Source organism: Cricetulus griseus, chromosome 4 (genome assembly GCF_003668045.3).
Source record: "Cricetulus griseus strain 17A/GY chromosome 4, alternate assembly CriGri-PICRH-1.0, whole genome shotgun sequence".
NCBI lineage: Eukaryota > Metazoa > Chordata > Mammalia > Rodentia > Cricetidae > Cricetulus > Cricetulus griseus.
The window spans coordinates 90,567,387-90,595,273 of NC_048597.1; the positions used below are offsets into that span (position 1 = coordinate 90,567,387).

Sequence of the window (27,887 nt, forward strand, 5' to 3'; positions counted from 1 at the left end):
TACCACATCAATAATTGCAAATTTTATTTCCTTAAACTGATATAACACAGTGAAACGCAAAAGGGGTGGACTCACACAAAATTCATCTGAAAATTGACAGGGGCTGAGCCCTGCTTTGGACAGCAGGTTTGGCTCATGCCACACACAGCCAGCCACACACATACAAAGCCACCCAGGAGCCATTAGGAACCAGGTGGTAGGTAGGGACCCCTGCACCAGCCTCTCTGGTGGCTCTGGATTCCAGTTGGCCACAAAGCAATAAATACAACATGTTACATGCAAGGGAGGTCATGGGGTGACTAGGGAGGAGGCTAGTCTTAGAGATCTGCTTTTCTTGTATGTCCAAGCACAGTGGCAATATTTCAAGTATTGCAAAAATAAACAAACAAAAAACTAAAAAAAAAAAAAGAAAAATGTGTGTGTGTGGTCTAACTGTGAACGTTGTTGGGGGATAGTAACCCCACATCTGCCTCGTGGACACTTTCAAGTACACATGGACAGAGCAGTGACAAAGGACTAGCAGACCTGGGAGGCTGGGAAGGTATTAGCTTGTGTCCACCCTGGAGCCTGGAAGACAAGCTTCAGCACAGACCCTGAAGGCCATCAAGCACAGGAGGCCAGACTGACAGGAGAGCTCCATGGGGGACATTTTTGCATATGTTATTTTCCACCCACACCTGCCCACTGCACGAGGATGGCGTCTGGGCACTGCCCTTTCTGCCATCTAACAGGAAAAATTGGTAGAGATCACCAGCCACACTCTCACACATGCACACTACACTACAGCAGGCAGCCTCATCTCACTCTCAGCCACACAACACAGCTGGTGCCGTTTCCTCCATGGGAAACATCCAGAACAATAACAATGCTCTCCGCATTCCCGACCCTTACCCTTCCAATTCTTAAATACCTGAACTTTTTTTTTTTTTTCTTTTTTCTTTTTTTGAGACAGGGTTTCTCTGTATTGTTTTGGAGCCTGTCCTGGAACTATCTCTTATAAACTAGGCTGGCCTTAAACTCACAGAGATCCGCCTGCCTCTGCCTCCCCGAGTGCTGGGATTAAAGGTGTGTGCCACCAACGCCCAGCTGAACTTTCCTTTTTTAAAGAAAAACTGAGTTTGGGGGTGGAGGTGGACACATTTTAGGAGTAAAGTGTAGAAGTTCTGAGTTTAAAAAGCATGGTGCTTCACAATGACTGTCCCTAATGAACATTTGAACAGGAGGACTGTTTCTCCCCTATGAGGCAAGCCTGTGTTTTCCTCCAAAGACCAGACACAGGTGGAGGTGCACACTGGGCTATTTATACACGTAGACATGGTCTGCATCTGTACAGCATCTTGGAGAGCAAGAGCCAGGGAGGGGAGGTGGGTTCCCAGCAGTTTGAACTGCTGGCTGAGGTTCTCCAGTCTCTGTCTGCATAAAGTGCTCCGGTGACTTACAAAGCTGGGTGGGTAGCCTCAGAGGGAGAGGTTCCTAGAGATCAGGAGGCCAAAAGGCCACACCCTTTTTTTCCTGGACGAGCAATGGGGCAAGTGAGCTGTGAGAAAAAGCTCGCTTTGGCTTGAAGTCAGCAACAGTCTCAGGACTTTGCCTGTCCACAGGGCTGCCAGGGCTCTGCAGGTGGCAGGTGCCCACGCTCACCAGCCTACCATCTCTCAGTGCCACACATGCCTGCCAAGGGAGCCAGCTGGGAAGGATATGCTCAGAAACTTCTGTCCCAGTGGGCAAGGAAGCTTTCCCTGGCATTTTGACCTCCACCTACCAGAGACTGGCAACCTAGGAAGCAAGAGTTGCACCAGTCTGCACAGGTCCACCATGAAGCATCCTTGCTGGAGCTGGCGGGCAGCAGTCTCAGCACCATCACATCAGTGACAAGAAAGACAGTCTGCCAGGTCTCAGACCCTACCCTGCAGGTTAGCAGAGGGGACTGGCTCCAAGAGCACAGCAGGCTGGTAGCAGGCATTCAGGCACAGATTCCACTCAGCAGGGCCGAAAGTCTCCGCTCAATGCACAGTTTGCCTGTGGAAGAGGGAGCATGAGGTGGGGAGACCACACCTACCACCCCACTTGGGCTTCCAGAGAAAGGTACTCACACTTGGCAATGTTCTCAATGTCTGCCTGGTCCGTGAGTGTGTGCTGTAGGCCCTCTAGAAGTAGCAGGGCTTTGTGATAGCGTGGGACACAGCCCTCTCGGTGCTGGAACATCTCATCCAGAGCAGCAGATTGCACCTGTAGACAAAGGCAGAGTTGTGTAGGGCCAGGGCCAGGCAGGAATGGCCTGATGCTCTGCACACTGTGTATTGACCCAAGTTCATTTGTAGTGATCATTAAAAGAATGGATAATTATTAGCCCAGGCAATGGTGGTGCACACCTTTAATTCCAGTACTCAGGAGGAGGCTGGGCAGGCCAGCTTGGTCTACAGAGTAAGTTCAAGGACAACCAGGGCTTCACAGAGAAACCCTGTCTTAAAAAAAAAAAAAAAGGCTAATAATCTAATAATGTCCTAGGGATGGCTAAGGAAATAACTAAGGAATTAGTTACAGATGCTCATAGAGCCAGCTGACCTGCCTGCCTGCTGCCTGGTAGCAAATATCCTATCTGCTTGGGCTGTACAATCAAAGTGACACAGTGGGCAGCCCGCAGAGCACTCACTTGGTGTCATTCCGTGAGGTCACTGCCACCTTAGAAAGAAGTACAGATAAGGGAGGCCAACTTATTCTTAGTTCCTTCCTTTGGCAGATGTGTTCCTCATATGTGAATAATCTCAAAGCAGAGGCCCTGTTTCAGGGTGTGGTCTTCACATGTGGCCTTTCATGTTAGCCCAGGAAACTGAATCTCACAGAGGATGTCTAGGATGCTACCTGAACTGATAAGGTGCACAGTGAATGGTCACTATGCCAGTTCATGTGAAGCCCCTGCTGCTTGCTGAGTAGAGCATCGCCTTACATCAGAGACCTCCAGAACCCTAGGAACAATATCCCAAGCCCCACCAGAGAAAGCACACAGATCACAGACTGCCCCATACCATCTGCACGGCATGGCTGAGGATAAGCCGCTCAGCAGTGACACCGTGGATCCCATCCAGCAGCCGTTGTTTGTCCAAAAAGAAGCGCTGAAGCCGCAAACTGAGGCCCTGACAGGACACCACGCTGGCCTTATACAGCTCGTTTAATCTGCGCACCACTAGGGTAGAAGTGTCAGTCATTTCAGGCCCACAGGATCAGAGGGCTGGAAAGCATCTCACCAATGGAGCATTTTCCACCTGGACAGGAGCCATAGCCCCCCAGCTTTCCCCAGGCCTATGTAGCAAGGTCAACATCATCCCAAGTAGCTCTGCCCTGGGTAAACCCATGTACCTACTCTATGTTCTGAGCAAGAGGCCAGGCCCACCCAGGCGGTCCTGCATCCCCCCTCAGGCTGGCTTGCTCACTCTTACCACAGCACCACATCCCTGAACCCACATCCTCACCCTGCTTCACAGTAGATGAAAGGCAGAGCTTGCCAGCTCGGATCTGGTCAATGGCAGTCTGTAGGCCTGAGGATAGAAGCTCAGCCACCTTCAAGTACAGTACCAGCTGTTCTGCAAAGCTAGAGGTCAACAAACAGGTCAGAGGTAAGTCAGGGCCAGCAATGCCCAGGAGCTGCCTTCTCAGGTCCCAGGCAACACCTACCCCCATTCTCGGCTCAACTGACTGATCTGGTCGGCCACCACACTTTCCTGAAGCTGGTACTCAGGTCCCCCTGCCGCCTCGCTGGCACTACCCTTCAGGGCTGCAATCTCCAGAACTTGCTGTGCAAACGCAAGTGTGAAGCGCAGACTGTGTAGGGTCTCCGTGTGCTCTTGCTGAGGAAGCAATACAGGTCAGAGCCTGGGACACACATGTGTGTGTAGCAGGGCTGAAAGGTTGATCTGCCAAGGGTCTCTCTCCCCCAAGTATTAAGCAGGCAAGTCATAAGGGAGCACCCATACTTGTCGCCTCCCCACAAGCCTCACCTCCATGAGGGTCTCTTCTGGGAGGTCAGGAGCCTCGAAGGTCACAGCTCCCTCCAAGTTGGCAGCAAGGGGGTCAACAAGGCTACAGCAGTGGCCTGGGGCAGAAAGCTCAGGGGCCTCACCACAGGCCCCAGGTACTAAGTGTCGTGCAGAAGAAGAGCCGGCAGAGCCCAGGGAGCTGGAAGAGCCCACTGTAGGTAGATGGCTAGTAAGGGATGGGCAACATGCCTGCTTTTCACCCTGCCATCTCTAGCCCTCTGAACTCCATCTCTAGAGTTCAGATGTGCCTCAGTTCACATTCCTCATCCTGATGCCTTAATAGGGAACACAACAAGTCAAATATGCCAGTACCCCTAGGGCTCTAGTGCTCTAGCTCCCAATACTTCAATCCACATCTGCTCAGAGAAGCCAGTGAAGCCATGTGCAAAACCGGGTGGTACAGGTAAGGCAAGGCAACCACTGCCATCATTGAAGTGACAAGACCCTCAGAGGGCTCTGTTCTTTAGCCAAGACTCCCAGCCAACATAGGTTGGCCTTTCAGGACAGCTGGACATGGAGACCACCATCTTGGTTACCATCCCTGCTCCATGTACAAACTGGGAATGCCATAGACCTTACATAAATAGACCTTTAGGACTATGCTACAGAACAAGAGTTTGCATTCAAGAATCCCAATCCCCATTCCCATCCCAAGGTGCTGCTCTTCCTTGGCATAGCCCTCACCTGAGAACATTCTGGTACGGGTACCCTGCGGCGGTGTGGTACCACTAGGTGGGGAGCCCACAGTGAACACTACAGGTGCTGGGCTGCTGGCCCCTCCAGCACGGGCTCCTGGATGCAGGGTCCCTCCAAAACCAGCAGAGGGAGCTAAAGAACAAGGCAGGCTCAGAGACCAGGTTGGGGTCAGACTCCCCACAACACCCCCACAGATCCCTCACATACCAATCTCCATAGGTTTCTCCTGTAAGCTATCAGTGCTGCCCGAGTCAGAGGCCTGTGTCCCAAATGCAGCCTTAAGCAGCAAATCTGTTAGACGGCTGGTACTGAAGGACCTGAGGTGGCAGGAATGGGGAGGCAGTATGTGCTGGGAGGGCCTCAGGGCTCAGAACCTATTTCTGTGCACAACCATACATCAGGCCAGGCATAAGGAGCTGTAGTTCTTTAACTCACAAGCTGAACTGCAAGGGCCCACCACAAATTCCCAACACCTGCCACATGGGGCAGCCAAGGCACGAAATCAGAAACAGTAGGGAGGACAGCTACTGAGCACAGCCCCCACCCTCGCCACCCCCCCCCCACCACTTACCGTCCAAAGGGGCCCCTGGTGTCTTCAGCAGGTCGCAGGCCAGAGCCCAGCTGCTGGCCCTGAAAAGGACCTGCCTCTGAGAGGTCAGGCAGTGTGCGGTTCCGAGGGGGTGTCATTACTACACCCTGCCGAGCCAATAGGGTCAGCAAATTCTGAGAGCTGGGAACTTTAGGGAAGTCAAATGAAGGCCCAGCCTAGGAGGGAAAGACAGCATTGAGAAGGTCCAACAGACTGGCCGACTCAGAACCCACAGCCCAAGATAGGGCCTGCTGAGGAAATCCATCCCTCCAAATTAAGCACTGAGCCACCATGCCTAGTCTGAGATTTCTTTCGTATACTCGAATCAGACCCACTCATCTCAGTAAACACCTTGTGGTGCCACACTACCACAGGAAAGGAGCCATGGCCCAGTAAAGAGAGATGGGGCCCAGGCTTTCTTCCCAAGGCTGAAGTACGGGGCCTATCAGGGAAGCCAGCAGTCCCATTCTGTGAGGCTTTACAAAATGAAGCCCTCCAAGAACCAGCTCCTCTAATTTCCCTTCCCCTAACCCCCTGTAGGCACCTCTAGGGAAGCAGCCCAAGGATGAAGCCTAACAAGCAGCCAAGACAGAGACCAGTTCCTTTCTCACCCCATCTCCTCCAGAGCTCAGCCCTCCTAGAAATTAGCCCAGTTATTACCTTGGTGGGAGAGCCTAGAATGGGGGGCAGGGGACTCCGCTGTAGGAAGTCAGGCAGCTTAGGTGAACCACGCAGTGGCCGGCAAGACTGTAGCCCTGGGCATGGCTGGGGTGCACTGGCCTGGGGTGGGCTGAAGGTGGCTCCCAGTGGGTCTGTTGGGGGCTTGGGCAGCTTGGGACGCACAACATGGAAGTCGGACAGGTTGGGGGCGCTGTGCAGACGGCAACCCAGCCCAGTGGTCCGTGGAGAGTGCTCAGGCACAGAGGAGCCTGGGGGTAGGGACAGGGACAGGCTGCATTACTACCCTCAGGTCCCTCAGCCAAGCACATTGGCTAAGTACCAAACAAGGCACGTCCCGCTCTAGGTCTCTGTAACAACCATTCAGGACACCTCACTCCATGAACACAAGAACCCTCAGGAAGTCTCCATGGGAGCAGAGGTACAAAAGGGCTTAGCAGTCTGTCCAAAGCCACACGGTTGTGGAGTACAAGTAACTGAGTGGTAGAAAGCATCCTCTATGATCCAAAGGTTGATGCTAGACTATTTCACAGTACTTCCTACTTTCTCCCTAATAGCAGGGGCCTCAACAACAGGAAGGAAACCCCAAGTAAGGTACAGACGCTCAGGCCATGGGCTGTGCTACACCTACCTGGTCGTGGTGACCTGCCAGCTCGCATATCAGTTCCTTGTGGGGAGGGCACTCTGTTCCAGCCAGGCCGCTCAGGGATGGTCCCCACTGGTAGGAAAAGGGTGGGTAGATCAGACCACAACAAATAGGGTGGGGGAGCTCATCATGCCCACTCCACCCACTCACAGATAAGAAAGTTCTCATCCCCATATAGACTTACCCTGGGGAGAGGGCGTGTAAGGACGGCCACCTCCTAATGACAGCTTCCTGGCTAGCATGGCTCCATCAGTGTGGGAGGGGGGTGATGGGCTGGCCCGCGCAAAGCCCAAAGGGCTAGTGCTACCTGACCTTCGGATGGCAGAGGATCTGCACAAAACAAGGGCACATGAGGTCTAATTGATATCACTGAGGGCCCCTTAACCTTACTCAGATTTTCCTTGGCTATTCTGGTTTACAGGCATTGTAACCGCTAACCCACGTTGCCTTCTTGGGTTACATGAAATACCCAACCAACCCCTAACATTTACTTTAGTCTACCAAACATAGCTTGCCAACAAGATGGGTTTTATGAGCTCAGGAGCCCCCAGTAGTTACAACTCTACAAACTCCATGTCTATCTACAGGACAGCTGTGGCAGGACTCTCACTAAAGTCAGAGACACTAACCGGGCTGTCTGGTGCTGAGTGGGCGATTGCAAATTCTGCTCGATGCGCTGGTAGTTGTGCACCTGAGTGGGGACAGGAATGGGGACCGAGGCACCATACCTGTTGCTGGAGAAGGGGCCAGGCCGGCTGTGGAGAGAAGGTAACCACTGTAGACAGCACTGGGAAGAGGCTCAGGACCAGACTCAGGGTAGAGAGGTCTGAAGAGCTGGCTTTCACACTGTACCCATCCAAATCTGTGTCTTTGTGATCCCCCACCCCTAACATGTATGTTGCTTTATTTAACCTAATCTAGAGAAGTCCTCTTGGTAGTATCCTCAGTTGGTCCCCTCATGGATCCAGCCACACATCAACAACAGTCCTTCAGTGAGACACCCACACTGCCATATCTGGCCAGATTTGATCACATAGAGGACTTTTAGACACAACAGATTTTGCCAAGAAGGGTGGCCATGAAGCTGAGGAACACTGATTCCCATCTATGCTTACCCAGAGGGGCTGGGAGAACTGCTGCAGGTTGGAGAGGGAGATGGGGTGCGTCCATGGCTCTCTAGGCCAGCAGAGGCCACCAGCGAGCTCCTGGTAGAAGAAGGGACACGCAGACAACTTTTAGATTGATACATCCAGACCCTAAACTCCCTCCCCAGGCTTCCCTAAAGGGGCCCAGCAGCCCTAGTCCTTCCCAAATGGCCTATTCCAGGCCAAGACTGGATGAGGCAGGATAGCACTAGCCCAATTTATTCCTGAGCAAAGGTCAAGAGAGACTGACTCACCCACTACACAGCAGGCTATCAGGAGGGGGCTTGGGACTGGCTGCCTCAGCTACTAGATCACCTGTGGAAGAAGAAAACATCTGACTAAGGTGTCCTCCTTGGCTCACCTGACCCTCTCTCTGGCTCTCTGTGCTCTGTCCAATGTTCCTTTTCTCCCCAGAGAGTGTAGTTATTTGCGAATACAGTGGCATTGTGGGGTCCCAGTGCAAGGGCAGTCTACTCTAAGACAAAAGTGGACACTGGGGTGGCAGTCCTGAGCCACCTTTGTGTTGTATATATACCATATGCGTCCCTCTTTTTTATACTCTGGAAGCTGGGGACAGGGCTCTCCAGACACACCTGTGGTGATGACATCCTCCCTAGCAAGCTCAGGGCTCTAGAAACGGGTCTGAACCCCACAATCACATGCATGTACCCAGTTGCCTAACACACCCCTACACTCCCAACAAATACTGTGAGGTTGCCTGCCTGTGTAGTGGGACCTGACCTGGAAACTGGGCTGGGACCATGACAAAGTCATCTGTGTCGCAGGAGTCTTTGCTGCTGCCACCAGAGTCCCGGGAGCCCTGCAGAAAGCCAGCAGCATCGGCAGGGGAGGTAAGGGTCTTCTGCAGCTGCGGCATCTCCCCCAGGGACTGCAGGACAGAGCAGAGATTAACAGCGCCCACAGGCAATCAACCTCCCCAAGAATGGTGCAGGCCACAGTAGAGCTCAGGCCCACGGTGCTAAGCAAAGGGTACTGGGCTTGGACATGTTCTGCAGCACAGCAGCTTTCTTTCTTTCTTTTTTTAAAAAGATTTACTTATTTATCACATGTACGGTGTTCTGCCTGCATGTATGCATAGATCTCATTATGGATGGTTGTGAGCCACTATGTGGTTGCTGGGAATTCAACTCAAGACCTCTGGAAGAGTAGCCAGTGCTCTTAACCACTGGGCTATATCTCCAGCACTCTCTTTCAAACATTAAAGACAAGCCCCTCTTTAGAGTTAGTGTTAGTGTATATATATACTGCTTGGGAGCCTGCAGCTCCTAGCCATTCATGAAGAATCTACCTTGGGACAGTATTTACCATCCATTCCTCTTCACCCCACCTCCCCATTTTTTATACAGTTACAAACCAGGGGATATAGAGGTAGTGTCCCTTTAGGGAGCTACCACTGCAGGTGGCAATGCTTGGCATGGCTTAAGCATACTTTTCATGGAATGAGCACCCCCAGAGGGGAGTCCCCACCACCAGACATAGACCATAGAATCTGCTCCCCATTATGGCAGAGCCTAGAGGGTGGGGCCAAACCCAGACACTAGCTTATTACTGACCAAGCACTAGCGAACATTCAGATGGGACTCAAGCCCCATAGGGCATGAACAACAGACCTAGCACTGTCACTGTGCCCCTAAGTCATGCAGGACACAGGTTACACAGACCATGCCTGAAGCATGTAAGGACCAGAGGTAGCTAGATCTATTTTTGCACACCAATCACTCTGCATTCCAAGTCCCAACAGAAACCCAAGAAGTCAACTCACCGGCGGGGAGGCTAGGTGTGATGCAGAGCTGCTGCTAGAGCTGCTGCCAGACCCTGAGCTTGGATACGAGGGCACAGGCACAGGTGGGGCTGCAAGAGTGATGTGGGTCAGTATGCACACCGCTGGCCCCCACTATAGCTCTGAGGACATGGATACCTTTGAATGGCCCAAGTATCCCAGTTCTCACCACAGTGACAAGCAGCCAGCATCAGGCTACACCACTCTTCACTGGTCCCTCCAGTGCCCCCAAGCCTACAAAGCCACCCAGGTATGCATACCCTAAAGCTGGGGCAGAACTGGGTATCCCACATTCCCAAGGTGTCCCCCAAAATAGCATGTGACACCGACAGACATTGGGGAACGTGTCACAAGCCCTGTCTGTGCCCAGGACCCTCAGGGACTCACACTTCTTGATGGTGGTGCTGGCATCTAAAAAAGGGTGGTGGAAAAATTCATCTGTGGATAAAAGGAGTGAATTATCTTCATGCCCCTTACCCAGCAGCCTGACTATAGAGCCCTGGGTGTCAAGGCCAGGCCCCAGCTAGTGGTTCCTGAGAACATCGGACCCTTGTTTCAGGGGAATTCAATCTGCTGGCCTTGCTGAGGTTAGGAGAAGCCCAATGCACTGTGGCCTGGAGGCTGACAGCAGATGGTAGACTATGGGTGCCTGGGTGCTCACTACAGCTAACATAAGTATAGCCAGAGGTAACACCCTAGACAAATGGGGTAGCTAAGGGGGCAGGGTGCCAAGTGGCTGTACTCACCAAAGTCCATGCGGTCCTTGTGGTTGCGCTGCAACAGAGCCAGGAGCAGCTGCCTCAGAGGAGCTGATGTCTCCCGTGGGATGCTAAAAGAGAGAATGGGTTTGAGCAAGAGTTGTAGGGTGCCAGGGTGGACCTGCTCTGGGGAGTATGGAGAGTTGCTTACGCAGGAACTAGTGTCTTGTTTTTCTCATAAAACAGGCGCAGGTCCTGAGGGCTGCTGGCCTGTTGGGATAACAATGAAAGTTCAGTGCTATGGAGTACTTACTATTTCAGAGCCCTGCCACCTACCACTGCCTAGCCTCTCAAGTACCTTGGTCCCCAGTCATCCATGGTGAGGACCACTGGGCAGCTCATGTGTCATGTGCACACAAGGACAAGGGGAAGGCAGGTGAGACAGAGGGAGTTACCAGACCCTCCAAATGAGAAAGAGGTGGCCAGGGATGGGTATATATTCCAGGGCTGATCAAGGATTACTGAGCACCTGTTGGGGACACAGCTGGCAGGCTCATGGGTTGCTATCCCAGTGGCAGGGAGCGGGGTTAGCTCCCAACCTGAATAGTCAATGTTGGCAAGTAGGAACCATGCCAGGCCTATCAGCTCGGGGTCACTGCAGGCATCAATATCATGTCTTGTTAAGGCAGACACAGCCCTGGGTCCTCAAATTCCCCTTGATGAAGATTTTACTTCCAAGTTTGGGCTACCTACACTTGGGCTTATACCTGCTTTAGAAGCAAGGGTGGATGGAAGGTCCATATTGAGACATGACTCTGACCAAGCAGAGGGGTATGACCTAAGCCCTAGATAAGAGGCTCTGTGAGGCAGGAAATAACTATGTGGTAGAGATCAGGGGTGACTGGGCAGGGCCTAAGGCCACCTGACTCAAGAAAATGTTTCAGTGACCCCTGGGACAGGGTAAGGCAAGAGCTTTCACCTAGAGGATAGCCACCAAGCTCGGTACCTATAACCTCAAACTGATTCCCTATCTGGCAACCTTGTATTCTTCCATGCTGGGGACACCACCTTGAATGCTGCCCAAACAGACCCCTATCCTCTAGGGCTTTTGGGAGTCACTAAGACCTTAATGTCATGGGGCTCACTTACCTGAAAAGGGGCCTTCCCTGTCAAACACTGGTAGACAATGGTGCCAATGCTCCATAGGTCAGCCTTACCATCGTAGTGCTGGGACATGATGACCTCAGGGGCCTACAGAGTGACAATGCAGATCAGTACAGTAGTATTCAATAACCAATAACAGGAGCCAGGCACCAGCCAATTGGAGCAGAGATCTGCCGGGTACCAAGCAAGCAACACCACGCACCAAAGCAACAACCAACCAGTTTTGACATGACAAAATGGTATTGCTACTGTCTACAACCTAAGAGGCCACAGCTGATCCTTAGGGGTTCTGACATTCTTGCAAAGGGTCTCAGGTAGAGGCTGACACCAGCCCAGCCCTGCCCTGCCCTGTAGTCCTGGATCATGAATGGGCACGTACCATGTACATAGGAGAACCGCAGAGTGTGGCTGCCATCATGTTGCTCTGGAGGTATCGGGCAAATCCAAAGTCAGCTGCATGAAAAAGCACCCAGATAGCCTGAGCTGAAATTGTTCTTGGCAGTGTCCCCTGCTGCAGTCTCTCAGGGAACCACCACCCCAACAGGTCTCACCAATCTTGACTCGGATATTACTAGGGTTGGCACGGCGACCCCCAGGATTGGACAGCAGAATGTTCTGGGGCTTCAAATCGCGGTGGATGATGCCCTTGCTGTGTAACAGCTGCATGGCACCAGCAATCTGCTGTAGGAACAGCCTGACAGTGTCTTCACTCAGTGTGCGCATGGCTGTAAGAAAAGGCAGGCTCAGGGAACTTGGGACACCATGGTCTTGAGTGTACATGGCTGTATGGAAAGACAATCTCAGCCTAGTGACAATACCACTCCCAAGACCCTCCAGCACACAGGGCCAACCCCATTCTGCAAGCCACTGGGCACCATGGCCAACTTGTCTTGCAACCTTCAGAAGCTGGTCCTTTCTTATTTCAACCCCAAAGTCCACCTGCCCCTCTTCCCACACACCTATTAAGAAATAAAAAGAGCTTGGGATAAAGATATCTTTTATTAGAAAAACACCAGTCCCCTTCCCCCCCCCCAAAAAAAAACACCAGCCAAATGCAAGCCAGAGTGTGCCAGGGGCAGCAAGGCAGGGAGGTCAGAGAGAAGAGAGCTCCCATATGCCTTGCAGCCCCTTAAAACCCTATCACGTGCCGGGCGTTGGTGGCACATGCCTTTAATCCCAGCACTGGGGAGGCAGAGGCAGGCGTATGTCTGTAAATTGGAGGCCAGCCTGGTCTCCAGAGCGAGAGCCAGGATAGGCTCCAAAGCTACACAAAGAAACCCTGTCTCGAAGAAAAAAAGAAAAACAACAAAAAAACCCTATCATGAGTCATCCTGACCTCACCTTGACCCTGCCCTGACAGGCGTGGTCAGGCACACCTGTAGCCAGCTTCTAGTAGGCGTGGCTTACATTGACCCCCTACACACACCCTTGTAGGATCCCCTCCACATCAACCCCTAACTGCTAGCTCTTGGTTTCTACTTCTCCACTGACACCTCCTAGATCTTCCATATCCCTGTAGCAGGCAATGAACTACCAGGTTTTGTCCTTAGTTCTGATAGGTCTTTTGCCTCCTAGTCCACAGTAGCCTCCAAAAAGTAAGTGAAAGTGGGGACAGGGACTGAAGAGATGGCTCAGCAGTTAAAAGCATTTGCTGTTCTTTTTTTTTTTTTTTTTTTTTTTTTTTGGTTTTCGAGACAGGGTTTCTCTGGGTAGCTTTGGAGCTTATCCTGGCACTCTCTCTGGAGACCTCAAACTCACAGAGATCCGCCTGCCTCTGCCTCCCGAGTGCTGGGATTAAAGGCGTGCGCCACCAACGCCCGGCTCTGCATTTGCTGTTCTTGCAGAGAACCTGGGTTTGGTTCCCATCACCCACATGGTTGCTCACAACCACCTGTAACTCCAATCCCAGGAGACTCTGGAACCCTGTCAGGTACCAGGCATGAATATGGTTCACATACATACAAAACATTCATACAAACAAAAACAAAGTTTTGTCTGTTATTTTGGTTCTAAAGACAAGGTTTCTCTGGGTAGCACTGGCAGTCTATAGACCAGACTGGCCGAGAACTCAAAGAGATAAGTCTGCCTCTGCCTTGCAAGAGTGCTGGAATTAAAGGTGTGCACCATCACCACTTGGCTAAGTTTTTTTTTTCCTTTTTTATACCAAAGTTGTTTTCATGTCAATTGACTCCTACCTGACTCCCCTCAGGCTTTATCCCTTGTGCTGTGTGCTCTCCAGTCCTGAAACTTTGTCTGCTGTTCTTTTATTTTATTTTATGTGCATAGGTGCTTTGCCTGTATGCATGTCTTGGAGTGTCAGATCTTGGAGTTACAGACCATTGTTAGCTGCCATGAGGATGCTGGAATTGAACCTGGGTCCCCTGAAGAGCAGTCGGTGCTCTTAACCACTGAGCCATCTCAGTAGAAGCCATAGCAGGTGGCACCTCACTGGTAACCAGATCTAAAAAGGCAGAGTACAAGGACCACCCATCCAAAGCCTGGCAGGCAGACACCAGAACATTAGACATACACACTTGGCACATACCAACAGAACATTCACTTCAGATCCAGCCTGGATGACACAACCCCTTTTGTTGGGACAGCAGCTCACCATAGCCAAGTCACATGACAGGTGAGCCTACACAAGCTCAAACACACAAACACACACATACATAGGGGTCTACGAGCACCTGAGGCACTCAAAGTTACGGGTCAGCCCTGTACTGGCCTGCTCACCCTTTCCTCCTCCACAGACAGGTGACATTTGAGGCTGATCTAGGGCCAACCTAACACCTGTGGAGTCTGGAAACTTGCCAGGAACCACTCAACTCCTGAAGGTCATGGGTATAGCAGGCTGCTCCAGGAGGCAAGAGCAAATATTGGACAGGCAAAACCAAGCATGGCTCAGTCACGTGAACTTGAGCATGCAGGGAGCTGACAGGCCACTGCATCTCAGGCCAGGAGCCTAAAGACAGCACCCCTACACCTACTCCACAGGTGACTCATCCCAGCAGACCTTGTAGGGCCCTCCTAGACCCAGGGTCTATTCTGATAGCTCAACAAGAAGCCAGCATCTCAGTCTGGGGACTTGTCCAGAGGCTCCAGCAGAGGGAGGACCCAAAGAACAGAAGTCTGTTCAAAATGCCTATATCCCTCTGGGTAATGCTCAGGAGGTTTGCTAGGAGGTGCTCAGATCTGAGGCAGAAGGCATATCTGAGACAGGCTGCTTTGAGCCATCAATTCCTGTTTCCTGCTTTGTGTTTGCCAAGGTGAAGCATTCTGAATTACAATCGTGGATAATCACTGCATCCTTCCAGGCCTTGGGTCAATGTCCCTGCATTGTCACAACTTGCCTCTCTCAGACCCTCAGAGCACTCCAAGGGAGAGATATCAATGCCCCTTCACTCTGTTCATCATAACCCACCCACTTGTTCTCTTTCAGTGGGTCCTAAGCTCTCTTGCTGCCTGAAGCTTCTTTGCTCTGCTGGAAGCACTTCTCTAATTAATCTGTACCCAAAGACCCACACACACCCAACCATGAAAAGGGTATACCCTCCCTGTGCTTGCTCTGACCCATCTACCCTGCTTGTGTCCTCATCCCCGCCAAAATAGCAGCACCTGACTATTCTACTTAAGCCACCCACCCAGCATGTGGGAGACACTCCATAAATAACTGAGAGTGGTGAGGCCTAAGGGCCTGAAAGAGCTGGGCTCCTTCTATACAGCCCCAAAGCAGGAGGGAATGAGAAAGATCGATGCCACAACCAAGGAAGGGGCAAGTCAAGCTAGCAGCATCTTACGCTAGCAGCAGTGCCCAGTTAGGATGTGCCTACTCACTGTGCAGATAGTCAGCCAGGTCTCCACCATTACAATACTGCAAAAGACCAGGGACACACCATCAGAACATGGCCAAAGACCCTCCAGCTCCTTAACCGCATAACTGTTCCTTGGACCTGTCCAGTACAGGTATCCCCAAATCTTAGCTAGCAATGTCAATAGTTCATGGTTATATCCACCCACCTCTATCCCTCTGCCCATCCCTCTGGCCCCACGGGAACTTACCTCCATGACCAGGTAGACAGAATTGGCCATTTCCTATAAGACAGAACAAGCATTTGAGATGGGAGAGTACTTTGCATATTCTTTCATTGGACATTACCTGAAGAGCTCTGGGCCCTTGGGACCACAACAGGCACCCTGAACATGTAATCTACCTACAAGGACATCTGTGGAAAGTGGCTTGGGGGATAGGATGGGTACTTGTTTCATGGTCATACTAAATATGGTATCAGTGTTTCAGACTGTAGGAAAAGGTTGATGTACATGTGGACCACTACCTATAAAGATGACTCCTGTCCAATGACTCTTAGGCTCAAGAATGGTCAGCTCCCAGCACCGGAATCCACAATGCCAGCAGATTACACACTGGTACTGTCAGGCTGAATCAGCAACAAGGAAGTCTCCAGCTGTTCTGATGCAGCCTTATGGGTCTTTAGAGGCCAGCAGACTCTTTCAGCAGGAGGCATCCTGTCTCCTCCCCTCCACTGACCTCTCTCAAGCTCAGACAGACAGACCCTCACCTGGGTACCAGTATTTTCCCTTGTCTAATCAAGACCCCAAGCTTAACTCAACCTGATGTGAACAAGGACCACATATCTGACAGTGCCAAGACCCAAACTGTGGGGCCTCCCATGGCAAATCACTCCCAAAGCTGTAACAACCAACATTCCCAACTGGGTCTAAGCATCCTGAAATTTTCTACAAGCAGCATGATCCCTGCAGTGTAGCTGCCAGCTGGGTGGAGCAGGCCTTAGGAATCACAGGGAAAAGGCCCTCCCTCCTACAGTTCATAGCAAAAAGCAAAGGCCCCACCCCATTCCCATAGCACTCCCTGATCCTCAGGAACTCAGCTGTAGGAGGTTCCTCAAATCTCTTCCAGGGCCCAGACAAGAAGAGACTGCCCTTCTGCTAGCCTTTTAAGAGCTGGATGGACAGATAACCCAACTATAGCAGCCAATGGCCACCTGCTCCACAAGTCAGCTACCCCAAACATGTACTCAGACTCCAAGTACTCTCCATTCCTACCCAGCCTCCCAGTCCCTATGACTAATGCTTACACATGAACACCCCACAAGTGATAGACACAAAACATCTGAACACCTACCTGGGATTTGAATGTGTGAAGAGCCCACCCATGTGCCCCAGAATTACACCAGAGAAGTTGGGCTTTTAAGAAGTGTGTTCAGGCAGCCTGGCTGTAGCACTCCAGTGTGTTCCCAAGATTGACAAACTGGGTGTAGCTCAGGTGGGAGGCTGTTCACAAATATAGGCTTAGACTGCTTCATCAAGGCCTGTATGCCCAAGACCCCAAGTCCTTGCCTGAACTCACTTGCCTTGTCCTAGATGAGGAGCCTTGGCTTATCCCCATTTGGCTCTATTCCCACCTCTCTCTGCCTTCCAGGCCAACTGCAGGAAAGAGATACTCTGGGGCAGGTGATGCTCTGTATATACAGTCCTCAGTCTGAGCCACAAAGGAAGGTTCAGAGGAACAACTAGGAAGCAGGTTAGGGGCCCAGGATGGAGGGACAGGGACCAGGAAAGAGGAACAAAGTCTAGGTAAGGTGGAAACCAAAATGAAGGAACAGCCTGAGGCCCGTTCAGCTTGACTGAAGTAAGAGCTAGAGGAGGGCTCAGAGCATAGCAAAGGTGGCAGAGATAAGGACCTATAAGAGCCACTGCCACATATACCCTGCTCCTTCTGTATCAAAGAGGGCCTGTCTCAGCAGCTTCAGCCTGCAGCCCAAGCAAGGGAGGCTGTTGGGGCCACTTGCTGTGGTACACACATATCAGAGGGTGGCAGGTAGAGACCCAGGCCTGCCCTTATCATTAGACTGCTCTCTGGGGCGTGATCTGTCCCAGAGCCCCAAATTCATCCACCCACCCAGGACAAACAGGGACAGTGATGAGGACTGACAGAAGATCTGGAAAGACAAACATGGAATACCTCCCTCAGAGCTACTACCCCAGAATTCCCAACCAAGGCTACTGATTGCTGTCAGCACCTCTCTGGCAAACAGCATCATGCTTCCTGACTCTCTAGAGGCAGAGCTATCAGTGAACCACAGGACTTCAGCATCTGTACACAGTCCCTAGCTAGACCCTGTTGAGCCCTTCCCAGAAGGTGGTCCTAAAAGAGACCCAGAAGGGCTCGGGGTAGAGTGGGGTCAACTTCAATTTGTAACAGCCAATTGGTTGCCCCACTCTGATCTGCTACTGCCAAGAGAGCAAGCTTCCATCTGAGAATGAGAGTGCCGCCACCAGGCCTGAGCTGTGGTCTTAGTCCCCCACTGGTAAGCCCTCAAACCTGCTCCTTGTACTCTCCCCTGCTTCTGTGCTCAACTTCCCTGACCATGCAAGATACCAGGCACAGGATGTCACAAGCCAGTTTCACAAATGAGCAAGCCAAGGCCCTAGAAACCAAGAGACATGCCCAGCTCTGTGAAGCAGCAGAGCTCGCCCAGGCAGGCTGGCTTTTATACCATCTTCCATCTCCCTGTCTAAGGCAATACCCATCCAGTCCCAATCAAGTTGGAACTCTACTGCTTGCCTACAGAGCTGGGCCACGCTGTCTCTAGCCTGGGGGTGTGTGTGTGTGAGGTAAACCGCAAAGAAGGGCCTCCAGGCAAGAGCTTTTAAAGGGAAACAGCCCACCCAAACCTGTCCCCCTCCATGAAGATGAGGCTACCTTCCCTAGGAATAGGGGTAGCAGGCAGAGGCCAAAGCACAGCCATAGTAGTCAGAGCTGCCCTGTCCTAACCCACCTTGAGCTCACCCAGAACCACCTCTCCAGCTTCTGCTCTGCTCAATTGATTTCTACAAACTCTAGGGGCCTCGCAAGACCCTCAGAAACCTCAAAGGCCAAGACTGCTTCCCTAGCACACACTCCAGGATATGAACAGACAGCAGCCCTTCTCAGGAATGGTTTTCCCATCACAGCCTCCCACACAGGGTGGCAGACAGTTTTCACCATGATGCAGAATGCCCTAGGTTCCCAATATTGCCAGTCAAGTCCCATCACCCAGCTCTCGTGAAGAGAGAAAGGTGGCAGAGGGTGGCCAGTGGACAAGCCACAGCTGACAGCAGGGCCAGGCACCCCTTTGCTGAGCTGCCTTCCCTGTGCACGGAAACTCACAAGGCAAGAGGAAAACTTAAGAGGGAGAACAGAACCAGCACTCCTGCAGGAGCTGGGGTCTGCTACTCTCAGGCATGACTGCTGGGCCAGGAGTCCAGCATCCTGGGAAGGAAGCTGCACATGCATCTGGGCACGTAGGAGGCTGCCCCGCCCCAGACACTGAGATATTTTGCTTAATAGGATCCCAGCTCTCCACCCTCTGCCTTCTCTACTCTGGTCTGGTGATCTCAAGCTGGGTCTGGCAGCCGGGTGACACTCACTGACCCAATTAACTCCAAAGGAGCCAGGCTTCTGCACTGCAGAAGGCAGCAAGGCTATAGCCACAGCAAATGCTGGGCTCTTCCAGACAGTTGACAGAAGGCCAGCTCATAGTACCAGGGTACCAGGGGGTAAGAAAGGTCCACTCTACCCCATTGGGCTCCAGCAGCCACCCCACTTTGTTGCAGGCTCCCAACCTAGACTGGCCTCTTTTTTTAGGGGGGGAGGGGTTTCGAGACAGGGTTTCTCTGTGTAGCTTTGGAGCCTATCCTGGCACTCGCTCTGGAGGAGACCAGGCTGGCCTCAAACTCAGAGATCCACCTGCCTCTGCCTCTGCCTCTGGAGTGCTGGGATTAAAGGAGTGTGCGCCTACCTCACGGCAGGGGGGGTTGACACAGGGTTTCTCTGAAGAGCCTGTCCTGGAACTTGCTCTTGTAGACCGGGCTGGCCTTAAACTCACAGATATCCACCTGTCTCTGCCTCCCGAGTGCTGGGCTTAAAGGTGTGTGCTACCAATGCCCGGCTTAGACTGGCCTCTTGGAGGAAGCATCCATGTGGTCCAGGTGGGTCTCCATGACTACTGCTATGCATCAACTTCTGCTGTGGATAGACCCCTGTCTGAGAAGCCACAAAAGTGCAGAAGAATACAGAGTGAACCCTTGGGAATACAACTCCATATAGTTCCTTTCCAGGACCACACTCCTGCAATCTATGTACAGTGATTTGGACCACCACAGATAGTACACATTCAGAAAAGTGACTCTGACTCCCCTGCCAAAGACAGAAAGTCAATATACTTGCAGGAAATACATAGGCTAGCCAGACAGGAGACTAGAGTCACACAGGGCAAGGAGGAGAGGACAGGCAGCCTCTAGAACATGGCATCTATCTTACACAGCCATGGGCTTTATGCTCACCAAGCCTGACAACCTGAGTTTGATTCCTGGGACCCATCTAACAGACAATTAACTTCTGCCAAATTATCCTCTAACTTCTACATGGTGAACATGCCTGTCCAATATACAATAAAAATGTAAAGTTCCAGTCTTGCTTCCTTCAATTCTTGGTTCAACAGAACTTTAAAAGATAAAGTAGGGAGGGGGTTAGGGAACTAGAGAAGTGGCTCATCAGTTAAAATAACTGGTTGCTCTGGCAGAGGACTGGGGTTTGATTCACAACACCCATATGATGGCTCAAACTGCTTATAATACCAGCTCCAGGGGATCTAACCCTCTTATGGCACTGCAGGAAAAACACACAAAATAAAAACAAACCTATATTTTTAACAAATCTGTATTTTTTCTTCCTTTTGGCTTTCCTTCCCCCCTCCCCCCGGGTTTTTCTCCAGACAGGGTTTCTCTGTGGTTTTGCAGGCTGTCCTGGAATTAGCTCTTATAGACTAGGCTAGTCTCGAACACAGAGATCAGCCTGTCTCTGCCTCCGAGTGTGGGGATTAAAGGCATGTGCCACCACCGCCTGGCTTCTTTTTTTGCTTCTTAAGACAGGGTTTCTATGTGTAGCCCTTGCTGTCTTAGAACTCTCTCTGTAGAACAGGCTGGCCTCAACCTCAAACTCAGAGCTCCACCCACCTCTGCTGGGATTAAAGGTATGTGCCACCACACCTGGCTAAAAACAAATCTTTAAAAGAAATTTTTAAAAGGCTGTGGTAATACACTCCTTTAACCCAGCACTTGGGAGGTATAGGCGGACGGATCTCTGAGTTCCAGGACAGCCTAACAGCCTAGTCTACAGAACTGGTTCAAGGACAGCACAGAGAAACCGTGTGTGTGTGTGTGTGTGTGTGTGTGTGTGTGTGTGTGTGTGTGTGTGTGTGTGTGTGTGTGTGTGTGTGTGTGTGTGTGTGTGTGTGTGTGTGTGTGTGTGTGTGTGTGTCTGTCTGTCTGTCTGTCTGTCTGTCTGTCTGTCTGTCTGTCTGTCTGTCTGTCTGTCTGTCTGTGTCTGTGTGTGTCTGTGTGTGTCTGTGTGTGTCTGTGTGTGTGTCTGTGTGTGTGTCTGTGTGTCTGTGTGTGTGTAGGGGAGATAAAAATTAAAAATAAAGTGGGAGCTCAGCAAGATGGCCCTGTGGGTAAAGCTTCCTACACCAAGCCTGACTATCTACGTTCAGAGTACCCAGAATCACTTCCACAAACTTGTCTTCTGACCTCTTCATGGGCACTCTGACATGTGTATGTCCCATCCCATTTACATACACAAGTTTAAAAAAAGTGTGTTAAATAAAGAGATGGAGAGATGGCTCAGTGTTTAATATGAACACTAGCTGCTCTTCCAGAGGACCAGGGTTTCATTTCCAGGACCCACATCACAACCACCTGTAATTCCAGTTCCAGGGGATCCAACCCCCTCTTCTCGACTTCAGGGACACCAGGCATGCAAGTGGTGCACAGATATACAGGCAAACATCCATAGAAATAAAAATAAAATAATTTAAAATAAAAAACAGAACAAGCTAGGCAAGGTGGTGCACACTTGTAATCCCAGCACCTAGTAGAATGAGGCAGGAGGACCACAAGTTCAAAGTCAGCTAAAGATATATATCAAAATTAAGTCTGAAACCCTTTAGAAGTCTTTAAAGCCTGAAAGTCTGTATGCCTTTAATCTAGAGGAAGATGGAGATTTAAAAAATGCAAGGAGTTTAAGGCTAGCCTTGGGCTACAGGAGACCTTTATTCAAAAGACAAAGAGCTGGGTGTGGTGGCTGGTGGGTGTAGTAGCACATGCCTTTGATCCCTGCACTGGGAAGGCAGAGGCAGGCAGAATTCTATGAATTCAGGGCCAGCCTAGTTTTACACAGTGAGCTCCAGGCCAATCAAGGATATATCTGTCTCAAAAAAACAAAAACAAAATAAAAAAACAGAGAGTAAGGAAGGGAGGGAGGGAGGGAGAGAGAACATTCTATTTTGTAGGCTTACAGACTACAGTCTTATCTGAATCTGAATCCTGGGTCCATCTGACAAACACTAGCTCCACTCTGGGTGGGAAGGTCATGACCAAACCCACATCACAGGCCAGTGATGAATACAGACACTCCCCTAACCCAGAGAGCTGGTCTGTCTACAAGGTCCAGGTGAGTCACCTCTGGGCAACATGGCAAGGTGTAGGGGTTCAGAGAACCTGCCAGACAGCGTACTAGTCTCCAGGGAATCATCAATAGTAAGGCAGGCAAGGACTGAGCCTACCTCTGGCAGTGCCCAATATGCCAGAGCAAGAACAAGTCCAGACATCAAATGCTGGATGAGGAGAGAGCCCATTGGTGAGAGCCATGTGTTCCATCCAGATGCCCCCTCAAACTTCTGGTAGACTCAGAAGTACAGGGACTGTGAGGTAAGCATGCTCAGGATCCTAGGTTCAACTACCAGCACTACCCAAAGAATAAAAAAGCCAGTGTTAAGGCTTTTTGTTTTGTATTTGAGACATGATCTCACTATGTAGCTCACCTGAAACTCACTATGTAGACCAGGCTGGTCTGGAGCAAGAGATCTGCTTGCCTCTGCCTCCCAAGTGCTGAGGTTAGAAGTGCTCCCTATATCTAGCCAGGTGTTATGGTTCCACATGTTTGAACACTTGGTCCCCAACTGGTGGCATTGTGAAACCCTCATGGCTGGTAGAGGTTATTGAAAGGTTCAGGCATTACGCTGGCCTGGCCCTGTTACCTGGCAGTACCCTGGTCATCCCAGGGTTCCATGGGAACTAAGTCTGCACGCAGGTGTAAAGGACCCCTTTAAAAGACAGACACCTGTCCATTTAGTCTCTCTTGCCTTCCTCTCTTTGCTCTCTCACTCTCTCTCTCCCTTCATGGCTCTTTGCTCTCTCTCTCTCTCTCTCTGTTTCCGGTGGTTGACCACTAATTCTTCTCTCTTACTCTCTGCTCTGCTGTTCTTCCATTTTTCTCTCTCCCCTTCTCAATCTCCTGCCTGGTAATAAAACTCTATGGTTAATGTACTCTACCGTTTGTGTTCCATCACTCGATTTTTAAACTTACAGAATCACAACAGCTATAGCCAGGACACTTATGGTCTGTGAGCTCAATCATCTTCCCACTGCCATGAACTCCACCCTGCCTTTCTTGCTATGATGAACTAGAACCTGTAGCCAAAATAAACTCCTCCCTTAATCTGCTTCTGCCAGGTGTTTGAGGCCAGACTGCATACACAATGAGCACCAGGCTAGCCCAATGCTAGGATGAGTCCTCCGCTCAAAGGAATAAAAGAAAACAAACAAGGGGAAGGACACACCCACGTGCAACCTGTCACAGAACTCCTTTCTTTTACAAAAAGCATTTACATAAACAGGATGATGTGCATACCTTTAATACCAGCCAGCACTCAAGAGGCAGAGGCAAGCCAATCTCTGTGAGGCTAGCCAAGTCTTCAGAGCTAATTTTAGGACAGCCAAGGCTACACAAAGAAACCCAGTCTTAAAAAACAACAAAATTATTTGTATAGATAGTACCAAGTAGGAACAGCTATAAGAAACTGTCACCACAGACCCAGGTCTTTTATAGGCAAAAACACAGGCGTGGAGAGGGAACTTGCTGATGGTCTCATATAGAAGTACATAGCAAAGCAACACCCAGAGACAGGCTTCAGGGCTCAGGGCATGATTCCTGAACCCTGCTTCCAACATGAGTGTTTACCATTACTCAAGATGAGGATTATGAGATCTCAGAGCAGCTAAGACATATTATTTTGCTGGGGCTAGAGAGATGGCTAGGCAGTTTAAGAGTGCCTGTTCTTCCAGAGGACCCAGATTCAATACCCACCACTCACATGACAGCTCACACCTGTCTGTAACTTTAGTTCCAGGGTTTCTGATAGTCTCACACAGACATACATGCAGGCAAAACACCAATGAACATAAAATAAAGATAAATGATATATTTGTAAAAAGGGGGCATATTTTGCTCTTTCAGAAGACCCAGCACCCTCCTCAGGCAACTCAAAACTGCCAATAACTCCAGCTACAAAAGCTTTGATGTCCTCTTCTGACCTCTGAAGGCACCAGCACACACGTGACACACACTCACATATATATACAGAAATCTGAAAAAAAAAAAAAACCACTAGTAAGATTTGACTGAGAAGATGAGGTATGAGCCAATACAACCTTAGATGACCACGGGCATTGTGTCTCTGGTGGGCAATTTGACAACAGTCACTCAGTATGTACACTCTTGCCCAGGGCTCCAACTTCTAGGAATCCATCTACATATCCATCCTAGCCAAAGAGCCCAAGGACAGTCATGACCATATTTTTGACTTGCCAGAATCCCAGAATAACTTGTGTTAGGCTAGTAAAATGAACTACAGTTAGCTGAAGCCTGGGCACTACATGGCCTTACATAATAACCACCACAGCAACAGAGGCAGCAGCAAATCCCACCTGTGCTCCCAGTGCCTCAAACTGTGCCCTGACAGAGCTGCCACCCAGTTAACTACTTCCCTGCAGACCAGCTCTGAACCAGCTGCAAGCTGTCATTCTAATAAGGAGCCATGTGATTCTTCAGGCCAGGTGAGACAGTGTGTGAAAAGAAACTGAGGCTTCTTGCCTTCTCCAAGAGACCATGGATGACAGTGCAGGTGGTCCTATGGTGGGAAAGGTACACATCTCCAGGGAGCAACCCAAAAACTGTGGGGATGCCTAAGAGGAGAAAGGGCAGCAGGCCTCTATCTGCTCAGGGCCTGGAGAAAGACTAGAATATTTTGTTCAATCCCTTCTACAGTATTGGAGAGCTTTCTTGTCCAAATCATCTTCTTCTCTGGTCAAAGTGTGTATCTTAAACAAATATCAAGGACACACAGCAACAACCCCCCAGGCCATGGGGTGAAAGGCCCCGGAACCCAGGGACTGACATTTCTCAGCACTTCCTTTGGGCAGAGGAAGCCACAGCCTTGCCAGCACTGGAGGAAATAAATGGCAGAGGTCCTCAACAAAGTGGCTCGACTAAGAGTGGGACAGGCTTCAAGTCTGCAGTGAACCTAACCAGCTATCAATTCAGTTCTAGGAAGACAACCATGGAAATGCCCAGGCATGGAACTGTGGGAACCTGGATAGGATTACAAGGGCCAGAGTCAGTCCCTACGAAGGTCATATCATCTACTCAGCCCTGGAGCCTCCAACAAACACATCAACTGTACTGATGTGGCCCTGCCTACAACACCAGGACAGGGGGAGGAAGAAGCCTGGGGAAGGGATGTAAGGCAGATGGCAGAAGGACAACCTTCTGGACCCAGAACACAATGTCTCCAGCTGTTGCCAGGTACTCCCTGTCACATTGGACCTAGGACCTCTCCACAGGTCACCTTATGACAAGTCACAGTCCCCAAGGTAAAGCTGGAAGAGGCACAGGGGAAGGAAGGAAGGAAGGGAGGGTAGGAGGCCACCAAAACACAGCTGCCTGCTGGGAACTTCCCTTGGCCAGGGCTGGTCCCGTGGCCCCAGTAAACATGTTTCAAAATCATGAGTCAGCACTTTGCTCAGGAACCAGCACCTAGGGTTCCTGGTGCCCACACGCGGCATCCAGGGCCTCCAGCCTCTGCCACCACTGGGCTGAGGACCTGGAGTGCAGCATTGAGTCTGACTGGTCAGCTGGTTTGTTTGCTGAGACTGCCAGTGAGACAGCGGCATCCTGCTGCTGGATCCTGTGGGCCCAGCCCCAACTGCCGGCAAGAAGGAATCTCCAGCAGCCCCTCCCCCTCCCAGTCTCTGACGCAGGAGTAGGCTGGCCAATGCCAGGCCGCTGAAGCAATGTCAACAAACAAACCCGCCAGCCCAGACAGGTGGGCCTGCCAGGGACACCAGATGCAGTAAGGGCCACTGGGTCAGCACCAGGGCACACAAAACCCAAACCACACACGATCAGAACAATACAATTGCCAGAAATCCAACACTAGTGTTTATGGACGCCTTCCTTCCCCATTCAGGCAACAGACTTTTTCCCCAAAAAGTAGGAAATGCCAGGACAAACTTGGACCACAGATGGGGTCTCCAGTACCCTGTAGGGCTTGAGCTGCGCTAGACAGATACACCACACACAGAACCTCTGCTCCTTTCACCTATACCATACTAGTCTAGAGCCATCAACTGTCCACTGGGGGATCCAGCACGGGACAACCCAGAGCCTGAGGTGGTGAATGGGTCACCTGCAAGAATGACATCGCCCCTCCCCCAAGCCCCACAGCAGCAAACTCCCGGCCTTACCTGGAAGTCATACAACGCCACAATGTTTTCGTGCTTTAGTTCCTAGGACACAAATCCAAGTGAGATAAGAGGTGTCTTCCATTCCAAGACCCACCCTCTCCCACTCCCCCGAGGCTCTGGCTCACCTTCAGGATTTTGATTTCCTTTCCCAGCAGTGTCTGGGACTTGGCGAGGTTCTTCTTGTTAATGCATTTGACGGCCACCTCCAAGTCGTGCTTCTGAAAAAGCCAAACGTAGTTCTTCAGGGCTGAGAACATCCCTTCCCTCTGCCCCCCAAGCTGGGTACACACTGATGGCCTGCCTAGGCTGGCTGTTCCAAGGGTCTTGGGATGGATGGGAGGATGCCAGAGGCAAGTAGGTAGGCTCTCTCAGCTGGGCCAGGAATCTAAGCGGATGGGGTCCCAGGCTAGGTTCCCAGGACTGGTCTGACTCTTCAAAGCTAGAGAATCCTGGGTTGGAGTCTCCTGGTTTCTGGAGATAAGAGTAGCAGGTGGGTTTCCGGGGCTGGGGTCCTGAACTGGGTCCCTCTACGGAGGTAAGGTGTTGGGCTGGGGTCCCGGACTGCGTACGTGATCACCCACCTCGCGGTGGCGACCCTTGAAGACCACCGCGAAGGCGCCGTGTCCAATCAGGTCCTTGCGCGAGAACTCGAACTTGCCCACGGTCTCGACGCCGCCGCGGCCCGGCTCCATGGCACGCGCGGGCCGGGGTGCCGGCCTGGGGGCGGTGTTCCGGGGTGCGCTGGCCTCAGGCGGAGGCGCGGGAGGCAGGAGGGCCGCGTACGCGGGGCTGGAGGCGCGGGCTCCTAGTCGGGGCCGCGCGCCCCATCGGGCAGGCCTGGGCCGGGTCCCAGTCCCACAGGCCGGCGGACAGAGCGGTGAGCTCCCTCGGCGACCCCCGCCGCAACCTCCCGACGCTGACAGCAAGGACCCACTCCGACTCGGGCCTCGCCTCAGACACACTCCGGCTTCGACTTGTGTCTGACAGACCACGGGTTCACAGCCCCGCGGGGGAAACAAAAGATCCGCGGCACCGGGGCCTCGGAGCCTGAGACGCCCGCGCAGCCGCACTGCGCGGAGGCGGGACAAGGGGCGGGGCCTGCGGAGGCGGGACCTCCTAGGTGGTGGAGCTGGCAAGGGGCGGGTCCCGGAATGGAAGACACCTCGTGGGTGGTGGGGCGGGGAACTAGCGAAGGCGGGGCCTCGCCTCGCCGGGAGCACGCCCAATAGTGGGCGTGACTTGGAGGGGATAGGAGCAGCGGGATGGGCGGAGCCAGAGCGGACAGGGATTGCCAAGATCTGGCTATCTCTCTCCTCCCTCTGCCCCCTAGGTTGTTTTTATTGTTTATTAGTTGTTTTTTGGGTTTTTTCCTGTTGTTTTGCTTTACTTATTGTTTATTCACGTGTATACGTGTATGCCTACATAAGTTTATGTGTACGGTGTGTGTGCAGGAGAGCAGAGGAAGTTGCATCCTGGAGTTACAGGTTGTTATGAACTGCTGTATGGGAATGGGGAACCAAACCAGGTCCCACTTAATCACTGAGCCATCTCTCCAGCACCCACCCCATACCCTCCTTAGTCCCCGTTTTTCAAACAGGGTCTTCTCATAATGTTAACATTCATCTATTTTGTATGTGGAAAGAGAGTCTTGGAAATGTGCTCGTGTGGAGGTCAGAGGAACAACTTGCAAGGAGTTGGTTCTGTCCACCTTGTGGTTCTCAGTTTTGAATTCAGGTTGTCAAGTTTGGCGGCAAATGCCCTTTGCCCAT

General features: G+C 51.5%; 1 protein-coding gene across 2 annotated transcripts; it reads right to left on the reverse strand.

Moving 5' to 3' along the window:
• On the reverse strand, positions 1 to 27,194 carry Ulk1 (unc-51 like autophagy activating kinase 1). Of its 2 annotated transcripts, none has more exons than XM_027415904.2 (28): positions 26,700 to 27,194; positions 26,244 to 26,336; positions 26,119 to 26,160; positions 15,514 to 15,546; positions 15,289 to 15,325; positions 12,003 to 12,176; positions 11,831 to 11,904; positions 11,437 to 11,538; positions 10,499 to 10,557; positions 10,336 to 10,418; positions 9,977 to 10,027; positions 9,572 to 9,660; positions 8,530 to 8,677; positions 8,043 to 8,103; positions 7,759 to 7,848; positions 7,273 to 7,398; positions 6,828 to 6,973; positions 6,629 to 6,715; positions 5,980 to 6,248; positions 5,302 to 5,495; positions 4,938 to 5,047; positions 4,719 to 4,862; positions 3,996 to 4,186; positions 3,673 to 3,845; positions 3,471 to 3,589; positions 3,027 to 3,184; positions 2,094 to 2,229; positions 1 to 2,019 (listed from the first exon to the last, which is right to left on the reverse strand). In XM_027415904.2, exons 1-28 carry the CDS (start codon positions 26,808 to 26,810, stop codon positions 1,964 to 1,966), a joined length of 3,156 nt encoding a protein of 1,051 aa, XP_027271705.1. In that variant the 5' UTR covers positions 26,811 to 27,194; the 3' UTR covers positions 1 to 1,963. The 2 variants fall into 2 exon arrangements, with proteins under 2 accessions (XP_027271705.1, XP_027271704.1); XM_027415903.2 differs by having other exon boundaries at positions 26,688 to 27,194.
• Positions 27,195 to 27,887: the final 693 nt, after the last annotated feature.